This window comes from Peromyscus eremicus, chromosome 3, assembly GCF_949786415.1.
Source record: "Peromyscus eremicus chromosome 3, PerEre_H2_v1, whole genome shotgun sequence".
NCBI classification, from domain to species: domain Eukaryota; kingdom Metazoa; phylum Chordata; class Mammalia; order Rodentia; family Cricetidae; genus Peromyscus; species Peromyscus eremicus.
In genome coordinates this window covers 60,801,496-60,823,660 of record NC_081418.1, presented here as the reverse complement: position 1 = coordinate 60,823,660, position 22,165 = coordinate 60,801,496, and the positions used below count along the sequence as shown (strand labels likewise).

General features: G+C 48.1%; 1 protein-coding gene across 2 annotated transcripts in view; it reads right to left on the bottom strand.

Annotated features, from left to right (window-relative positions):
* Actr3b (actin related protein 3B) overlaps positions 1–22,165 on the bottom strand; it is a 96,161-nt gene that overhangs the window by 1,936 nt on the left and 72,060 nt on the right. For both annotated transcript variants that reach the window (XM_059257769.1, XM_059257771.1), the window contains one exon: positions 514–639. In XM_059257769.1, the coding sequence (XP_059113752.1) occupies positions 514–639 (126 nt within the window). The remainder of the gene's footprint in view (positions 1–513; positions 640–22,165) is intronic.

Below are 22,165 nucleotides of genomic sequence, written 5' to 3'. Positions count from 1 at the left end.
CGCTCTTCCAGTACTTGGTCCCTGGTCCAGGCGGCATCCCAGCGACTAACAACTATGATGGACACAGCCTCGCTCCCTGGTCCAGGAGGCATCCCAGTGACTAAGAGCTGTGATGGACATAGCCTCGCTCCCTGGTCCAGGTGGCATCCCAGTGACTAAGAGCTGTGATGGACATAGCCTCACTCCCTGGTCCAGGAGGCATCCCAGTGACTAAGAGCTGTGATGGACATAGCCTCGCTCCCTGGTCCAGGAGGCATCCCAGTGACTAAGAGCTGTGATGGACACAGCCTTGCTCCCTGGTCCAGGAGGCATCCCAGTGTTCACTTTAACGAGAACATTTCCTCACCATAAACTCATCTTGTCTCTATAGCACCCTGGTCACATACACCCATACTTGATCTTGCAATAGAGGGCATGAGTGGTCTGAAAGGTGTCCTCCAGTACAGGCGTCCAACCCCAGCTGTCCCTTGCTCGCCGTGTTGGAGGACATCGAGCCTGCACACGGCCCCCTACCTTTATCCTGCCCCCACTGAGCTCTTCACTCAGCTTTAACCGGGCATCCACCACTCTTTTCAAATCTCTCTGCAATCGACGTCCAAAATCTCTGAACATGGTGGAGCCTCCAGAGAGAACGACATTCTGAAAGACAAAAGCGGACAGTGAGCGGCCTTGGGTGAGAGCAAGCAGCCTGTGATGGTCCAGTAACTGCTCCACAGCAGGCCTGCTTGAGTGACTAATGTTGACGCAGATGCAAAGACACAAACCAAAGCATCAGCCCCACAGAGCTACCAGTGGCAGCCTCCCCACACCACTCCCCACTTTCCTGAAGTGTGCAAAGTGTCAACAAGAATTCTGCAAAGTGTCAACAAGAATTCCTGGAAAGGAACCGTGACTGCAAAGACTCAGTAGAACTGTAGTGATGTGGGGAGGTTGGAATGTTGCCGCTCCAGAGGCAAGTTAGCCATCTCAGGCCAGCTTCAGCCCTCTGAATAGCCATTCTTTGCCCACCTCTGTGACCAAACTAACATCCTGTGACTAATGGCTAAAAACCTCTTATAATCTACTAACCTAGAAGACCCTTACCTTCCACCAAACAAAAAGACAGTCATCAAATCGTATCTGAGGCCTGTAGAAAAGCTCCCCCATCTTGCCGTATCTACCTCTCTAATGTGCCCACCAATGCAATTTAAACTTGCCCTGGTTTATTACTTTCTTTTTTCTGTAAAACTGTAAAACTTCATGAAACTGCTTTCGTGTTGGAACATGGAATTTGGGGTAACCTACATCAGTATTTCTGGGACATGGTCACTCAAATTGAGCTCCAGAATAAAATCTTATTTCCTTTAAGGTGAGAGCTGTATTTTTCATCTCCAAGGAGATGACAACCTGGCTGCAGACTCCTTCTGAGACACCTTCCTCCTTCCTCAGAGACCTATAAAAAGGGGCCTCCACTCCTGCTCCACTCGGGTTGATTCTCCTCAGAGCTCTACCATGCTGTCTGTCTGTGGAGCTGGGGCCTGAACTCTTCAGAGTCCCCAACGTGTCTGACCGTCTACCCTGTATTAATAACTATGCCCCCCTTGAACTCCTCACCTGAGACCTTCCACTAGCTCAGAATCACAGGTCATATGTTTTCCTCACTCCTTCAGTACTCTCCTCCACTGTAAGCAGCTGAAAGCACAAAGCTACTCATGCCTGCGCTCGCCCCGCCCCGCCCCCACCCCAGGCAGAACCCTCACGAGAGCCAAGAAACCAGAAAAGCTATGCTAACCGACAGAGGCTCCCGACAAATCACTAACATGGATCCTCAACTGTCTTGCCTTAATAACGAACCAGGCCTTCCGTTCATACTGGAACCCCTTCAGAGGGGCGAAGTGGGAAGAAAGCATACTCAAACCACCTGGGGAAACAATTTCAAATGAGTCCTCCCTCTGCCCACAGCCCATGAGCAGGCCAGCCTCGGTCATGTGACTGCATCCGACGTTTGGTGGGTGAAGAAGGACGAGAATCATTAAGCCGTCCGGCTGTTACAATGAAAGATAACAGCTCTATTCTCTCAGGCTACAGAATATTACTTAGGACAATGAAAGTGAAATTACCCTCATTTAACTTTCTGACAGAAAATATCATTTGAGAAAACTATAAAGAAAATAAAAATCATCCTTCAAGGAGCCCCAAGTCCCCAACCTTGCCTTCTGGGATACCTTGTGTAGCGGCAGGGCCTCCTCGGCAGCCAGGCATTCCCTCAGCCAGCAAACCCTTCCCAAGTTTATGGGGAAGGGATGTCATACGGGCCCAGGCCAGAGAGCCCAGGTTATGGTGGGTCTGTTCTGCTCACTGCTGCTCCCCACCAGGGAGGGTCTGCCAAGCTGAGGGCCACTGTGGCAGAGGAAGGATTTGCAGGGCAGGCAGTAGAGACAGAGGCAGAAAAGAAGAGCCACATGAAGCCACCTCAGATCTGGTCCTCTGCCTTGGGACCTATTCCGGTTCCAACCCGAGTATCTGTAGAAATTCCCCTCTAATAACATACCTGTAGACTTGGGAAAACCTACAAGAAGCCCTCACTGTTCCAAGAGCTAAGCCGAGGACCTTCAGGGTCAACACATGACAGGCCATGACAGGCCTGAGCCATGAGGCCATGAGAAGCCCAGGTGAGTGGCCACTGTGGTCTCCAATCAGACATCTTTGGGAGGGTCCTGGAGGCACTTGCAGGTCAGATGTGAAGCACTTCTGAGGCGAACCTTCCAGAGTTCCCCAGGAAGGAGAGATCCTCCAAGGCCATACCCTGACCAGCCCTGGAGCTTTCCCCAGTTATCCCTTCAACAGGAGAACTACACTAAGCAAGTGGTCCCTTTCTCATGGAGCCCACCTAGTAACAGGTGTGTTGGGCAAAGCAAACCGGAAGTGTGCCATCTGTCCTCGCTTGGCTCCGGTGGTAAAAGCACCTGTTACCGGAAGTTCTGAAAGCCTGGTGAGTAAGGGAAGCAGGCTGCTGCTGACCCCTTTCTTAGACAGGGCATCTCCCATACTCCTCACCACCCAGACTAAGATCTACTAAGCATCTGCCTCCTTCCTGGTGAGTGGTTACGTCTAGACTTCCCAGGTCAGTGTCCTGACCACGCTGTCTCCTGTTACATGTGGAGAACCCCTCAGGACAAAGTGTGACTGTCAGAGACCAGACTCATCAGCACAGTTATGCCATGCTCGGAGTGGCTTGTCTCCAGCATTCATGTCAAGTGTCCCCAAAAGGTGAGACAAGCAGCCATGTTAAAGAATGAGTGTGTTCTGACCCAGCTCCTCTCAGACACGGACCTTATCCCCACATTGCTGTTTACTGTTAGGAAGACTTTAAAAGTGTTCCTGGCACTCGTGTCCGTAGGAAAAGCCTCAAGCGGCCACTGGCACCTCTCTCTAACAGACACAAGCCAATTACTCCTGGAGCAACAGATGCTGGATTCTGTCCAATTAAGAATTAACTGAGGACTGAGGATGGACAAGGATGAAATGTGACTTAACTGTGTGTTTCTAAGGGTACTCTGGACGGGTTTCTACTTTACTTTATTTTCTGACCACTATAAATAAGTCCTTCTTGAAACCGTTCAGACCCCAATTACTCCAGCCTGTCAGAATCCTGGGACCCTGGTCTCACAGCTCCTGGGGAGCCTGGGCCCCACCTCCGAATGGAGAGAAGACACTTCAGTGCCAGGTGCTTCTGTGGTTGTCACAGAAGGTCATTATCCTTGCACATGACAGCCAAAGCAGGGCGCCCGCATTAGAATCCAACTCCGGACACACAAGTGCATCTCACAAAGACTTCCCCACCCTACCCTCAAAACTGTGGCCTTGTCCCTCTAAGAGATAATGAGATGGGTATGGACTTCCCCACCCTAACCTAAGAGATAAGGAGACGGGTATGGACTATGCCTACTCCTCTTCCTACCACAGCAGACACTGCGGGAGAGCTCTCGTGGGCTCAGTACTCTTCTGTAGTATCCAACCAAAGGACTTTTTTCAGGCTAAGCAGACCACTGCCAAGACAGGTGAGGGTGTGGCTGAGGAGGGTCTAGAGGGGAATGTCCCAATCCCAGTGTCAGGAAACCCTGGCCCCTGAGCAGACGCAACTGGCGGTAGAACGGTGGTCCCGCTTCTCACAGGCCCTGCGACTTCCATCACCGAGTCTTCCTCTTCCCCGGCTGCCAGCAGGCTCAGCGCTGGGCTGTGAGGATGGAGACACTGCCCTTGGCCTGCTGTCCCCACTCTCCTATCCTGATCCCTCTAGCTAGTTCCTTCTTTTCTGCGGGACAAGCTTCCCTGACGGTCTCACACTCCGTACTCAGACAGGCAGCCAGCTGGGAAGGAAGGCGAGCGTATCAGAGTTAGGCAAACCGAACACGGAAAGAGAATTATCTCCACTCAAAATAGGGACAGGTGACCAGAGGAGCGTTCACTGGAGAGTGCGTGCGTGCGTGGTGCACAGGCAACGGAGGACTGCTGAGATGAGAGAACAGTCTTCACCGGAAATGAATGAAGCTCTCGCTGGTTACCCGGAACCAGTGGTCAGTCCTGAAATCATCACATACATACATGCAACACTCAATGGACTGAGCAAGTTGTATGTATACATTTATGCGTGTGAGCATGTGAGCGTGTGTGTGTGTGTGTGCGTGCGTGTGTGTATGTGTGTGTGTGTGTGTGTGTGTGTGTGTGTGTGTGTGTAGCAATAACAATTAAAGATAAAGAGGCCATAAATCTGAAAGGGGATGGGGAAAGAATGAACGTAGGATGAGTTAGAGGGAGGAGAGGAAGGGGGGAAATGGTACAATTATATTTTAATTTTAAAAATGAAAAATAAATTTTAAGAAATTCAAAAGAATGTCTGGTCCTCCAACAGAATTTCCTTTCTCCCTTCTCTCTATGGAGTCTCAAAGCCTGAGCACTGTGACAGACAGGGCACAGTCCCTCAGGCAGCACTGTCACCCACTGTCACCAGGCAAAGGCACTAACCAACACCCAACACCGAAGGGGCACTGAGCAGACCCTGGACCAATGGGAGCACGACCCGCCTGAAGAAGGGCTTCAGACCTCTCAATCCAGACACTCTTAAAGGGGCCATGACCTTAAAATGTAAAAATCACATTTCAAGACAGAAGCCTCCTGTCATCCTAGAGAAAAACATTTTAGAAAGACTATTTTGGATCAGATAATAGCATTCATTTCAGATTCTCCAAGGAAAAGAACTGTGCTTGTTTCTTAGACGTAGAACGTGAAGGACTGGGCTGGGGAGATGGCTCAGTGGGTAAAAGCGCTTGTCACGTCTGTGTGAGGACCAGAGTGTGTCTGCGATCCCAGCCTCCTAAGGTGAGGTAGGGGGTGGGGACAGGGGACTCTGAAGATCACAGAGCAGCCATCGTGAGGGATGCAGTGAACAAGAGGCAAAGTGGAGGGTGAGGACCAACACCAGGGGCTGTCCTCTGACCACAACACACCGGCACTCACACCCACAAATGCCCCCACACATATCACACACACACACACACACACACACACACACACACACACACACATCACCCCCACACAAACACACACACACACACATCACACACACACACACACATCACACACACACACACACACACACACACATCACACACACACACATACATATCACTCACACACACACACACATCACACACACACATCACACACACACATCACACACACACACACATCACACACACACACACACACACATCACCCCCACACAAACACACCCCCACACACATCTCACACACACACACATCACACACACACACATCACACACACACACATCACACACACACATCTCACACACACACATCTCACACACACACACACATCACACACACACACACACACACACACACACACACACACACACACACACGGAAGAAAGGGGTTTGGGTTTTTTGTTTTTAAGTAAAAGTTTTCCCCAGGAAGCACATGTGGCAACTTCCAAGTGCCCAGGAGACAGGTCTGAGAGCTGTGAAGCCTGGGCTTGCAGGGCAGAAAGGGACCCTGCATGACGTCACACTGTCCCTCGGGTATCCCAGAGAATGCTGTGGCAGCACACACAGGGACCCTGCCAACAGCTCTGAACAAGAGCTGACAGCCCACTGTCACAACGCCTGTTTGCTATGTGAAACCCGCACTTCCTCGCTGAGAAACATTCCATGAGCCGAGTGTTCAGGGCTCGGCACAGTGGCCGTGCTCACACCATGGAGGTCAGCACAGTGGCCTTGCTCACACCATGGAGGTCAGCACAATGGCCATACTCACACCATGGGGGTCAGCACAGTGACCGTGTTCACACCACAGAGGTCAGCACAGTGGCCATACTCACACCACGGAGGTCAGCACAGTGGCTGTGTTCACACCACAGAGGTCAGCACAATGGCCGTGCTCACACCACAGAGGTCAGCACAATGGCCGTGCTCACACCATGGAGGTCAGCACAGTGGCCGTGCTCACACCACGGAGGTCAGCACAGTGACCGTGCTCACACCATGGAGGTCAGCACAGTGACCGTGCTCACACCATGAAGGTCAGCACAGTGGCTGTGCTCACACCATGGAGGTCAGCATGGGCAGCGGCTTGAAGGGAACAAAACTAACCACACTGTGTGACCAAAGCTGAAAACACAGCAGCATGAATACAGGCAAGGTGCGGGCAGCCTCGGCCTCTGAGAATGGCTCTCAGAAGTTAGGAAATTCACTAAGCCCTATCCTGATCTCAGAAAGTACTTGGCAATGTTAAGAACATGAACAGAGGAGACAGCGAAGAGGTGGATGGGACAGTAAAAAGGGAGTGGGCACAGAAGGACATCTAATTACACAAATATGTCATGTGTAAATGTGTCTGTAGACATTACAGCAGCGGTGTGGCGTAGGAGGACGAAGCCCCTGAAGGAAGCAAACGGGGACAACAGCAATGAGTCGCCTGAGAAGTGGTCTTTTTAGAGGTTGTCCTGACTCCCGCTAAGTCCTCTCCGTTCCCCACCCTGTGAGCAAGCCATCTGGATCTGACATCCTGCAGGCTTGTTTGTGGACTTTGTTGAGGCAGAAAATTGATCAAACACGGAACGGGACTTGAAACACAAGTCAGCTCACATTAAAGATCTTGGCGCAGCAGCTGAACTTAATGGCAAGTCTATCCTCTCCACAAAGGCTTATTGGCCGGTTTTGTGCATATGGTCTGGTAATCATCTCAATAGTTCATCTCCATCAAGCTAGTTATCCAAAAGACACTGAAGAAGATAAGACTGATCACTAAGAAACTTCTAATAAGCAGTTTGCCCAATACAACTCTGGCTTCAGAAACAGACTGCAATACAAGACATCATCACAGTGATACCTCACACCTAGAATGGCCATGCATTTTGTCAAGGAAATGTCTTTGCATGGGCTGGGGATGTTACTCGGAGCAGAGAGCCTACCTTAGCATGCATAAGGCCCAGGAGCTCAACCCCAACAACAACAACAAAATTCCTATTCACTTTAAAAAAAAGTCACTGTTAACAACTATTTTTCACATTTAAACACTCCATTCATAGACAGGGGCAAATACTAAGCAGCGAGTTAATGTAATGTCCTCTCCTGCCCCCTCCAGTGTCTTGTTATGTAGCTCCTGTTTCAGAGACTACAGGCATATGTTACATGAATTAGTTACATCGTTTTGTATCTGAGCAATTTTCTATTTAGAGATAACACCAAGTTAGCAGGAGTGATGTACCCTGTGGGGGATCTTTCATGAACATGGGGCCAGTCATGCTCCCTCCAGTCATCACTACCTTCTTTGTAACCCGAGACCGTCAGGTTCCCTCCTCAACATTTAGATGTGCTCTTATTAAAAATGCTACTACTGTCCAGATGCTGTCTCCAGAGCTGCATCATAAATACTGTTCCTTTCCTGCCCTGAGACTTCGCCTTTTAACAACTTTTACAGCATTTTCCCTTGCCGTCCAAGATCCAGTCTGATTTTACAATTACCTGTCATGTCTCTGCAATGGATTTCTTAATTAAAAAAATAATAATTCACTAGGGTATAAAATAAATGTTCACCAGAATCCTTCTGAAGTGCTGTAAGATCTTCAGTTGCCTCTAGAGGTGGAACACGTTGGGTTCATCTGGCTTCTCTGTGGCTTCAGAGAGGAAGCACCACACAGAGACTATACACAGCACTGCACTTAAACACCCCCGAGGTGCCTCACTGGGAAAGAGCCACCTCTCCAGACAAATGGTGTGGGAATCAGCAACATCCACACATCACTCTCACCTTACATCAGACACACAAGTTGACTGGAAACAGACCTCGGACCTAGATACAAGAGCTAAGGACAGAATTTCTGAAACTAATTAATGATATATAAATGTATATACTTCTAAAGCTTTAAGACCTGAGGGTAAATTAAATATTTAGATAGTACATAAAAAGCAAAAAACAAAATAGACAAAAAGTAAATAAATTGAACTTCATGAATTCAACATTTCTGTTCTTGTTCAAAATATGTAACTAAGAAAATTAAGGCAATCCACAGACTAGGGAAAAAATATCTGCAACACACACACCTGACTAAAGATTATAGAAAGAACGTTTATAACCCAATAATAATAAACTAATCAGTAAAACGTGGGTTGATGATCAAGCATTCACCTTCCCAGGATACTCCTGCGCAGAGTTCCTTCCTGGCATACCCTGGAGTCTGCTCCGTAAGCCCTTCCCACACTACCTGAGGACACACAGCCCTGTGCTAGCTCCTTCTGTGTCCATTGGACACAGGCTAGAGTCATCTGGGAATGGGAACCTCACGGCCAGACTGGGCAAGCCTGTGGTGCATTTTCTCGATTGATGATTGGTGTGGGAGGGCCAGCTCACCGTGGCTGGTGCCACCCCAGGCCGCTGGTTCTGGGTGCTGTAAGACAGCAGACCGAGCAAGCTAAAGGGAGCAAGCCAGTAAGTGACATTCCTCTCTGGCCTCAGCTTCAGTTCCTGGTGATGGAGTGTGACCTGACAGTTGGGCAAGGAAATAATCCCCTTCTTCCTCAACTTGTTTTTGGTCCTGGTGTTTCACCACAGCAACAGAAACCTAACTAAAACAAGCTCTGTGGGAGTATTGTGTTCCCCAAAATATTGTGTACCCTAATAAACTTATCTGGGGGGTCAGGGCACAGAACAGCCACTAGATACAGAGGCTAGAAAATGGTGGCACTCACACCTTTAATCCTAGCATTCCAGAGGCAGACATCTACCTGGATCTCTGTGTGTTCAAGGCCACATTGGAAACAGCCAGGCATGGTGACACACGCCTTTAATCCCAGGGAGTGATGGCAGAAAACAGAAAGATATATAAGGCGTGAAGACCAGGAACTAGAAGCTTTTGTCTGGTTAAGCTTTCAGGCTTTCAAGCAGCAGTTCAGCTGAGATCCATTCTGATGAGGACACAGAGGCTTCCAGTCTGAGGAAACAGGATCAGCTGAGGAACTGGCGAGGTGAGGTAGCTGTGGCTTTTTCTGCTTCTCTGATCCTCTAGCATTCACCCCAATAACTGGCCTCAGGTTTGATTTTATTAATAAGAAGTTTTAAGATTCCTGCTACAAAGCCTTACACCATAAGCCCGACTACCCCTTCCCCCTTTCCTGTTTCCCTTCCCTCCTTCGTTCTTACAGTGATTCACTCCCTCACCCACCAGCGTGCTGCTCACAACAGCATCATCCACACAGTGGCCAGGATTCTGTCCCCATTCAAGTGGCAGCTAACCCTACAGCAGATAGCAGGTCCTCTAAGCACCAATGAGGGAGCGGACCTCACAGGGCTGGGTCAGCCCCTGTGCCGCCAGCCCCACCCCCCTCCCTCAAAACATACACACACACACACACACACACACACACACACACACACACACTTCAGTGCCTTCCTTATCTCCTACCTCCCCTGGCCAGAGCTCCGCTCCCGCCCTGGGCCCTCAGCTGAAGGGGTCCCCTCTCCCCTTTATTTTCATAATACGTAACCTTCATGAGAGTCTTATCATCAGAAGTAAAACTCGACATACACTCAGCTGCTGGAGATCAAAACCAATCTGACTTATTACAGTCACAGCACAGAACCTCCCCTCTCCTCCATGGACTTAATTCAGCTAATTCAATTTATACAAGTGTCCCATCAGATAAGATAACTGTAGCATTTTCTCTGGACTAAATCTAAGCTGATCTGGTATCGTCTCCAGTCCCCAGCTGCCCCACCTGATCAGAGTCTGCTCCGTGACCCCGCATCCCTCTGCTTTATCTCCACTTGTCCACTTTAATTAGTGAGGCTCCTTCCCGGCTGATCAGCAGTGGCACCAGAAACAGCAGCTCAGAGTTATGGCTGGCATGTGAATTGTCTCCCACAGGCTCCTCCTGTGTTTGAATATTTGTCCCCAGCCGGTGGCGCTGTTTTTGGAAGGTTGTAGAACTTTGGGAAATTGGACAAAGCAGGTCTCTGGGGAGATGGCCTTGGGGTTTATAGCCTGATTCTGCTTCTTTTTCTATCTTTGCCATCTGGTTACTGGTTTATGAGAAAGCAGCTGCCACCACACAGGCCCACTGTCACATGCCTACCACCAGGCACCCCCACCACCACACAGGCCCACTGTCACTAACACATGCCCACCACCAGGCACCCCCCCACCACACAGGCCCACTAACACATGCCCACTGCCAGGCACCCCCACCACCACACAGGCCCACTGTCACTAACACATGCCCACCACCAGGCACCCCCCCACCACACAGGCCCACTAACACATGCCCACCACCAGGCACCACCACCACCACACAGGCCCCCTATCACAAAGCCACCCACCCACCACCATCCCTCCCCTGACACTATGGACTGTATTACCTTGAACTGTAAGCCAAGGTAAATGACTTTTAGGCATTGATCACAGAGATGAGAAAAGTGACTCATACTCAACATGTGTCAGCTTCTGTGCTACATGCTGTTTGTCCCCCAGAAGCCTCACTCCATCCTTAAGGCCTCCTTACCCCTTCTTCTCTTAAAGGACCAGTAGATGGAGGTTAAAGAGCTGGCCCAGAGGCACACGGCTAGGAAGGTGCAGACATGCCTCACTCAGCGCTCAAGGACTTGGGAGAAAGGCAACACAGTCATTTACTTAGAAACTAAATTACTTAACCCTGCACATATTTCCTGAGTGCCAAATACTGCTGGATGCCTTTACAAGTATTATCTAGTTATATCAGCCAACAGACCTCTGACACCACCAACCTCTGGCACCACGGCATCCCTGTGTGGGCCTGGCTCTAAGCAAGCAAAGCTAGGAAACTGGGGGATCAGGCATGATGATGCTCATGCATGGCTCAGCCAATGCACAGCCCAGGCCGTCTGCTCTGGAGCACCCACTCCTGACCAGGAAGACAGGGAGATGGTGGGGGATGGTGCTTCTCAAGAAGCTTTCAACAGGAGCCAGAACTCAGTGCGTGTCCCTCTGAAGGGAACCTGACAGAGAACAATGTTCTTCATTACACAATCAACACAGTTCATGGGTGCCAGTCCTGGCTATAGCAATCCTCTGAAAAGACATTTTCCTATACCCAGCCACTCCCACAGACCCACATCGTCATTGAAGATGTAAATGTACCCAAAGGCCTGGTGAGGTGGGAAGGCATCTTAGCAAGAACCCAGTTCTGCTCCAGTCAAAAAGTTCTCAAATTAGAACCATTCAACTCAAAAGCACCGGAAACAGGGACTCCCATCCAGGTTAGAGTACGCCCTAAAACATAACAGTGAAGAAAAATGTGACCTAAGTATAGAAAAACACCAAACACCCAAACATTGGAAAGAGTGGGTATTGAAACAGACTTCATTAAAAAGGATGTTTTTGAGAAGTTTTGACTTGGTAAGTGTTTACCACACTGTGCTAAGTGAAACACACAGGATACAGAATGTAAATACGGCAGGGCACATCCATCTACCTACTTAAGTTTCGGGGCAGTAAGAAAAGCTCAGCAATGCTGATAATCAGGGACTGCAGAGTGACGTTGACGTCTGCTTTCATGGGAGCTTTTAGGGCATCTCAAGTTTCCTACCTGGAACATACATTTTAAATGAGAAATAATGCCCTTTGCCCCTCTACAGTGTATAAACTAACTATGATGAAGTAGGTTGTTACACCCTAATGCTTTGTCCCCTGCCCAAGTGGCTCTGGCTCCGTCTATAGTGACCCTCTGCTCAGTGTGAGGGTGTCAAGGGTTTGTGAAACCCAATATCTTATCTAGTGTGGTTCTGCAATTACCTCCCTGCCAAAAAGTCTCCATTTTAAGTTATCTTTGCACATGGAAAGGTCCCTTCTCTCTGCTGGTAGAGAAAGCCAGGATACCACATCACACACACACACACACACACACACACACACACACACACACACACACACACACACATAACCTGTCAGTCTCCTAAAGTTTAAGTCCGAAAGGTTTAAAATAAAATCTGTACCACCAGCAAGTTCATTTGATAATCTCTAATATGGGCTGGGGGTGTAGCTCTCTGGTAGGGGGCTGGCCAAGTGCAAGGTACTAAGTCCCTCCTCCAATACCTGTTCAAAAAAAGTAACACAACATCAAAAATAACTAAACCTCCAGCTCTTGTTAACATCAATGCATCTCACACTTGAGGCACTCCTAATTCAGTTTGATGGGTACATGGCGCCACCTATGAGCCGTCATGTGTAACTGCAGGTATAATGTTACCGCCGGATCTGGTGGTCTACTGCAATCCCAGCTACTCTGGAGGCTGAGGAAAGAGGATTGAAAGCAAGATCTGACTGGGCTAAGAGCAAGTCCATGGCCACCCTTAGTGGCTTAATGGGACCTTGTCTCAAAAAGAAATTTTAAGGGGCTGAGAATGTAGCTCCGTGGTACAGCACTTGCCTAGCATACACATGGCCCTAGGTTCAGACCCCAGCACAGGAGAAAAGGGGAACACTTGCACAGCATGTGGGGTTTTATCGGTTCCATTCCCTGTAGGAAGGAAAAGAAACACACAGAGAGGCTGCCTCTCCTTTCCTGAAGTTTAGATGCCACAGTAGCTACAGGTTCACAACTAAAGTGCACCAAGGTTGTGTGAAAACCCGAGTAACACACAACTGTGTGACACCCAAGCGTGTCCCTGGTGAAATCCAAGCAGATGTCCGGGGCTGGCCCTGGGCGCTGTTACCACCCAGTAACAACTAGTGTGGGGATCACCCACATCTCTTCGTTTCCTTCAACTCCATTACTCCCTCTGTACAACTCCCCTCCCAAAGCTGTTCTGGGGGACAGTGGGGACAGTGTCACCCGGCAGGCCCAGGGACAGTGATCTTCCAGTGTTCTCTCTGAGACTCTCTTAGCTTCTAGGGTGACTAACTTTGTGTGTTGACTTGCTACACTATCACACCTGGTGACTGAACCAAACATGAACCCAGACATTGTTGCTAACAGTAAGTGACACGCTGTGGAAGGTGACCACCCGGTCAGCTGAAGGCCAGAAGAGCAGTCTTCACTGTCCCCAGGATGGGATTCTATCCCAGCATGCAATGGCAGTGCCTGCCTGAGTTTCCAGCCTGCTCTACAAATCCCAGGCTCAGCAGTTCCACCGTTCACATATGCCAATCTTTACAACACATCTTGTAGTAGTTTCACTATGGGAGAGAAGGAGGGAGAGATGGGAGGGAAGGGAGGAATGGGGAGAGAGAGAACAGAGATGGGCAGGAGGGAAGGAGGGAGAGAGGGGGGAAGAGCATCGCTGTTTCTGCTCCTCAACTTTAGCCACTGCACATCCTTTCCAAAAAGTTCAGTGGCCCTCAGGACAAACTCAATCTCTATGTCCATGCCAAGTCAGGTCTCACCCGAGAGTCACAGCCAGCACACGGTGGCTCACCCCTCGCCTCCAGGCCCCATGTGATCTGGCCCTTTACACATCTCAGGCTCCCTGCTCACTTCCATGTTTAAACATCAGGTCCAGGAATGCTGAATCCCTTTCCACTTACAACACACACTCTACTCCTGGCCCTGCAAATAGATTCTCCCTTTTAAAGATTTATTTTATTTTTTTACTTATGTGTATGTATGTGTACATCTCTATATGTGTATGTTTATACATATGTGCAGGTACCTGCAGAGGCCAGCAGAGGGCACTGGAACCCCTGGAGCTGGGGTGCAAGCTGTTGTGAGCCACCCAATGTGCTGGGTTCTGTGCAAGAGCAGTACATGCTCTTAACTAGTGAGCCATCTCTCTGGCCCCAAATGGATTGCTTTCATTTAGTTTTAGTTTTGCTTTTGTTTTTTCAAGACAAGTTCTCTGTGTAGCTCTGTGTAGTTCCTGGAACTCACTCTGTAGACCAGACTGGCCTTGACCTCAAAGATCCGCCTGCCTCTGCCTCCCAAGTGCTGGGATCAAAGTCGTGCGCCACCACTGCCCAGCCAAATGGTTTGTTTTTAATTTCTTATCTGTACTGCTTTCCCTGTTCTGAGCAGGTCACACCAGCCTACAGGACTTCCGTCTGAGCTGTCCCACAGTGGAGCCCTTAGTCCAGTACTGCTATTTATATCTGTATCAGTTAAAATTAAACAAAATTTGAATGCTTTCTTGTGGCAACACCACGTTTGAAGGATGCAGCAGCCACATGTGGCTGGTGGCATTGCCCTAGATGCTACAGCTGCAGACACATCTACTGTGGTGCAACAGTCGGGGGAACACCAGCCCCAGGGAGCCCCTAGTGTACCATGTCCAACCTGGGCTCCCACAAATCATCACGCTCAAGCCACTATATGCAGCTGCATGCCTGCATCTGGGTGCCTGTGCTGGGCCTGGCAAGTGGCCAACAGATGCCCCTCAGTGGGGCATTATGGGACATCTTCATCTTATCACTGCAATAAATATTATGGCACTATCATGGCAATTCAGTAAGCCACGACCAGTTGTTTACATCAGGCTTCCCTTCCCACTAAGACAAAAAGAAATCTTACTGTTTTAGAGTGCATTAGCAGGAAGCATAGTTAAAAGTTATGGGTAAATAGTGTAGAAGTGGGTTTGAAGGTTCTGGAACTGTTCAAGCCCATGAGCCTACTCCAATCTAAGCAGCTGCCATCTTATCTGCTCACATCTTAGACTTCACCCTGGATTTCAGCTGGAAAAGGATTATTTGGAAAGGACAATGGGTTGAGCTGTAGCTCACTGGTTGGAGTGCCTGCCCAGAATGACCTGCGCTTGATCCCCAGTATTGAAGGGTGGGGAAGAAAAAGGATCAAAACGCCACTGGTAGATATGTTTTCTAATTTTCTGCTTCAACTACTGCAGGTATTGGAACTATTCACCATTAACAAATAATGTACACATCTCACTTGCTTTGCACCATGCTGTTCTGATTTAAAAGGCATTAAGATAATTACTACAATAGACTTGACTCAAGCCACTAATTACAGGAAAACTAACTATGAGCATATCAAGATACATTCACATCTTCTTGACAATAGAACGAATAGGGACTTTTCCCAACCTCCAACCCAGGACCAAAGCAGGATGACAGACATCCTCCTAAAGTCACCTCCCCCAGCCCTGCTGCACCCCAGGCTTCAGGAAGGGTGAATTCCTTATGCGCCCCTAGGTCCCCACTTTATGCTCAGAGTCCTCCACCAGGCCAGCCTCTCCCACACCAGCTCCGCAGGCCAGGTCTGACTGGCTCAGAAGGTACCTTCTCCAAGCCTCTCTCAATCCCTCTAATTAAATGCAATCTGCTCATCCCTCAATTACCATAATTGCATGATTCACTTTAATGACATTTAGCTTGTAGTGGTTCCCGTTCGTTATTTCAGTATTTTCGGGTTTTTGATCAATTCCCAAAGACAAGAATACTACACATACATATTAAATCTCCTCAAATTTAACAATAAGCCTAGTACCAGAAGGTACCCAAGACACCTCGCAAACTGGAGGAAAAGATACCCAGTTACGTGACAGAGCAATTGTAACTGCTCCACCTTCGTGCAGAGCAGACAAATTACTTAATACCAGAAAATCCAAGAAAGAACAGCTGCTGACAGTGGCTGTCAGCTTAGCCAAACTCTAGAAATGCTTTTAATATGCAGGTGTCCACCTCCACCCTAGCCCAGGCCCAGCTACATGACGATCTGTGGACAGGACACAGGTTACTGTCTAATAATGAGGTAGATTGTCCATGGGAATTTGCTGAGAGTAGATCTTAAGCGTCCTAGTACATGCACACACAGGAAGCTACGTGAGGTGGGGAGTGAATCAGTCAGCCTACCTTGGCAGGTTTCTGCAACGGCCACAGACATCAAATCAACCTGGGTACACCTTAAACATACACAGTTTCGATGTCAATCGCACCTCAACAGAGACGAGTGAACGGTCCAAATTGTCAGAGCCATCTTTTATTCTTACCATTTCTTTCTTCTTGCCTGAGAGCCTGGGCAAGATGTTGGCTCAAAGGCCAGGAAAGTCTCAGATCTTCCAGTAGTCTAAAGTGAGCTACCTCTTACTCACTAGATCATAATAAACCCCCTGCAGGTCACCAAGATTGTGAAGGAGGAAAATATGACAGCCTTGGCCCTACAGGTCTGGATCACCCAATGAAGGAGAAGGCTCCACACAAGAAGAAAGATAACCACACAGAGAGAAAGGACTCTCTCTGGTTCCCCTTCTTGCTATTCTGTCCACCACCACTGCCTAGGTCAGTGGTTCTCAACCTTCCTAATGCTTCAACGCTTTAATAAATAATTTCTCATGTTGTGGTGACCCCCAACCAAAAATTATTTGTTGCTACTTCATAACTGTAATTTGGCTACTATTATGAATCTTAATGTAAACATATGTTTTCCAATGGTCTTAGGTAACCCTGTGAAAGGGTCATTCAACCCCCAAAAGGGTCTCATCCCACAGGTTGGGAACAGCTGGTCTAGACAGAGCTGTAAGACTGGAGGGAAGATACACAGGAAGATGAGGTCAGGAAGCCAACATCCTCAGTCCTGGGAGAGAGCATCTTACCACCCAGAATCCAGCAGCTGTGTTATTTCCTCTTTTCTAATCTGAGTTTCCCTGGACCTAGACCATGTTTTCCTATCATTCTGATCCACTGATTGCTGCCTTGGTGTGAAAGGGGCCTGGGCCACTGGCAAGAATGGGTCCAACATTGGTCATGGAGAAGAGAAGCACCTGGGAACAAGAATAAAAAAGAGGCATCCCCTCTAGACACCTGCAGGTGCTTGGCTATGGACAGAAAGACATCCATATGTGGTCCAGATTACTCAGTGTATTTTCTTACCTATTTTGTTTAGATGCTCACACACCTATTATCTATACATTCAGCCACTGTGAAACAGAGGTAGAAGGATATTTTTCATGACAAACTTCTGTCCACACTCAGGAGAAGGAGCTAGAAAGGGGTCCCAGAATAGAGCATGCCCTGCACAGGAGTAAATCATGATAGTGAAACATCATTTGCTCCAAGATGCTAGTTCCAAAGAATGCTTCTTCCATCCCGAACAGTGTCGGTCCATCGGGGCAAAGGGCTGACCGCTTCCAAATACCCAGAGGAAGTGCTGCCTCAGCAACCTGCAGCTTGCCCTGGGCAGTGCCAGTCAAAGCCACAAACTCTAGAGTGCCAGAAGCCCAGCAACCATAATTCCATCAAGTCTTCTCTAGACATGGCCCTGATGGGCTGATGAAGAACCACACACCTGTGTACACAGCCAGCTGGAATGAAGCCCCACCTAACTCTCAAAGGCGTAGAAAGCACTATAACTAGGAACTAGTGACTCAACTGTCTATAGCAAGCTGCCTGCCTGTTTTTGTAAATACCGTTTTATGGAATCCAGCCTCTTCTAGTGATGCCCATACTGTCTGCCGCAGCACTGGCAGAATGGAGTGAATGCATCAGAGACCATATGGCTTCTACAAAGCCAAAAAGATTTACCATCTGGCCCTTTACAGAAAAAGTTGGCCAACTCCTGGTTTGAGATTGCCATAGAGAAAGAATCCTCTCTAACGGCTGCACCTGGTGGGTTAACGCACATCGAGTGGGTATCTGTACGTCTCAACATGAAACCTCAATTGACTCATCACACCCCAGGCTTTGGAAAGCAGTCTCTTTCTTAGTGGTTGTAGTAGAAGCTGTGGTGCCCACCAAACACTGCCAGAGACAGAAACGTGGCCCCAGGGCTGCCTATCCTGCAGCAACAACCAAGGAGTGACAGCTTCCTGAAGCAGTCACAAGATGATGCCACACCCGAGGTTCCACAATGAGCAACGCCATGAGAAAGACGAAAAAACCTCCACACGTGAGCCTGAGGTTCGTTTCCCATGTCAGGATCTCGTCTACACCGATGAATGTCTCGGGAGACAGAGCAGAGGGCAGCCTCATCCGATTCTCTTCTCCTGCAGTGTTCAGCTCCATGATAAATGACAAGAAGTGTGGCCAACTCTATTGTACTAGGCCTTCCCAACTCTCTGTGGGACCTGAACTCTAAATCAATCCCAAGGCTACAATAACAACTAGCAGCCCCATATCTACCTGCCTGCCAGCCTGCCTGCCTTCCTACTCACTACTACTCTGATAACTAATTTTTATGTCAACTTGACACAAGCTAAAGTTATGTGGGAAGAGAGAACCTCAATTGAGAAAATGTCCCCCACTAGATCGGCCTGTGGGTAAGCCTGTGGTACATTTCCTTGACTGATGGATAGGCGGGACCCAGTTCACTGCAGGTGGTGCCACCCTAGACTGGTGGTCCTGGGTGCTATAAGAAAGCAGGCTGAGCAGACCATGTGGGGCAAGCCAGTAAGCAGCTCCCCTTCAAGGCCTGTTTTTTTATTTATAGGATGATGCTGTGTGGCCTAGGTCAGCTCCTGCCTCCAGGTTCCTTGCCTTGAGCACCTGCCCTGACTCCCCTTCATGACAGACCGTGGTTGGGACACACAAACCAAATAGACTCTGCACTCGTTGGGTTGTTTCTGGTCATAGAAACCCCCACTAAGACAGCCACCTGCATATCTACTACCTTCTTACACACACAAATGCAGCTGATAGTTACTGGAACAAACTGGATTGTCAGCCAACGAGTGGTTATCCTAGGGAGAAACAGACTAGGTTTCCTTCAGTCTGTCTGCAATATGGGGATAGAAACGGCAGCCCCCACAAGGAGTGGCCGTAGGCAACTGCTTAATCCAGTCTTTAAACATATACACACTCAATGCACCACAGCTATTTCCTAAATGATTTAAGGCCTAGGATTAATCATATAATTCCAGGAACAATCTGTTCAGAGGGAAGAAGTTCAAGGTTGCTTCTGGACAGCAACAGGACCTAGAAAGCAACAAGACACAAAAACTCGATCTGGAATTATATACACTTATCATGTGGTTAGTCTCAGCACAGGACTAACGAAAACTGACACTTTTAAAATTAGTAAGTGCTACGGGGCTGGAGAGATGGCTCAGAGGTTAAGAGCACTGATTGCTCTTCCAGAGGTCCTGAGTTCAATTCCCAGCAACCACATGGTGGCTCACAACCATCTGTAACGAGATCTGGTGCCCTCTTCTGGCCTGCAGGCACACATGCTGTATACACAATAAATAAATAAATCTTTAAAAAAAAAAAATTAGTAAGTGCTATAATACAGCAACCAGGGGCTAAGGCAAAGGCCTGCAAGTTCGAGGCCAACCTAGGCTACATAGCAACGTCCTATAAATAAAAAAATAAGGGAATGAAAGTAACTACGTTAAAACCCCCACATAGTTACTTACTGGGCTACTTGTCTCAGTCCTTACTCAAACAGAGTCTCTTCTGAGACCATGCTTCCATTGTAGTCCTCCACCAATCCTGACCCTAACCACAATGAACTCTGGTCTCACCTCCTCTGAGTAAATGATCCATAGAAAACTGTTGGCTTGTACATCTACCACTACCCAAAATAATTACAGTAGATTGTAGTAGGAAGTTTCTGTCCCACCAGAAACTCCCAAATACCCAGCAGCCACTTCCCAAATAATTGACTGGGAGGCTTAATATTACTTATAAATATTCGCCCAGTAGCTCAGGCTTGTTACTAACTCTTAGCCTTAAATTAATCCATAATTCTTATCTATGTTTAGTCACGTGGCTTGGTACCTTTTCTCAGTACAACATTCTCATCTTGCTGCTTCTGTCTCTGTCTGATGACTCCTGACTCCACTCTTCCTCATTCCCAGCATTGGTCACCCTGCCTATACCTCCTGCCTGCCTACTGGCCAATCAGTGTTTTATTAAACCAACTCAAGTGGCAAATCTTTGCAGTGTATAAGAGCATTATCCCACAGCAGTAGATGGCCAATACCCCATTTCTACTCTTTATATACACCCACTGTAGGATCAGCTCTGGGGCACGGTGGTGCACTTCTGTAATCCCAATATTCAGGAGGCTGAGGTAGGAGAACGACAAGTCCAAGCCCAGCACAGTGAAAAGCCAGAGGCTGGGGAATGTAGTTCACTATACATTTGATCCAGAGAGCAAGAGAGAGACAGAAGCTCTAAAGAGACATGTATAGCTGATCAGCATCTCATCCTATCTCCTGATATCAGGATACCACCGTTAGTGTCAGACCTTGACATCCTTGATGTACCTCAGCACTCACAGCTACAGTGACCTGGAAAAGAGTACCAGAATTGCGGACAAAATGGTAAACAGGGATTATCTCTACACAGCTTTTGAGGGGCTAAAGAATAGTTAACCAGCCATGTCTAGAAAGAGATGGAAGCCAGGTTTTGTGGCTCACACCTTAATCCTAACTCTTGAGAGACTGAGACAGGACGATCCTCATGAATTTGCAGCTTAACTGGGCTACACAGTGAGTTCCAGGTAAACCTGACCTAAGGTATGAGACTCTATTGAAAAAAAAAAAAAAAGCAGATGGAAATTTAAAGTGGACTCTCCATGGAGCAGTGGTGAGGGAGGAGGGGGTTTCAGGTCAAAGCAAGGCTACTGTAACATCCCCTGCAGAAGACACCCCCATACCCCCATTCCTAGCCCAACACTCACTTCCTCTTCTTCATGAGCCACTCTCCTTCCCACTTGTAACCCATCACTCCCTCATTCCAGCATCAAACCTGACACAGGACCTCATTTGCTGGGCCAACCCCACCTTTTACACAATGAGCTGTACGCATGTGACCTAGCATACCTACGGAGGTTATCTTGCTAGTTTATAAAGCTTCCTGGAGTTCCGGGTTAGCACATTCTGCAGTGTTACCTAATAATTGAGTAATTCCAAAATGGAAAGGGCATCAGGCTATATCACCAGGCTAAAAGGAGGATCATGCAGGAGAGTGATGCCTTATTCAAACTACCTTCAGTTTGAATCAATGGAGTTAAAAAACTGAAAACTTGAGCTGGGGATTTATTTAGCTCAGTGGTAGAGCACTTGCCTAGCAAGCGCAAGGCCCTGGGTTCAGTCCTCAGCTCCGGAAAAAAAAAAAAAAATGAAAACTTCCTTAATGAAATAAGCACAACAAGACCTAAGTACAAGGTCCCCAAGCCCACCCTGCCTTTCACCTGTCCATAAAGTACAGGATCACCATGCTTTAAGGGCTGGTCCGAATGACCTCCAGGGCCCCCTCTGCCCCAAGGTCTGTCAAATCCTATGAGATAAGCAGGCTGCATTAGTACAGTTCTCATTCAGCAGAGCTATAACTATGCAGTGTGTGTTCCTAGCCTTCACCAGCAAGACCACACAGCCACGCAAGCGAGACTGAAGAGTGGCATAGGGAACACACGCCACCTTACTTAACTACCCAGTCTAGTTAGTGTATCTTTCCTGGTACTCTTATTTGAGAAGGGGGTTTAATTTGGGGCATGAAACAAATAAATATAGAATCATAATTTATTTTTACCTATATAAAGTTACCTATAGAAAAAATTTTCCAAGTAAAAATAATATTAACTCTAAAATCTCAAACAATTTTGAAACACAAAGAGGAAAAAGCAGAAGTTAACCATAAGCCTACCACAGAGATCCTTTAACTGTTTGGTATCTATCACTCTGAACCGTCAAATACACTCATATGAGCTGCATATCAGTAGCTCCTGGCCGACCAGAAGCTTT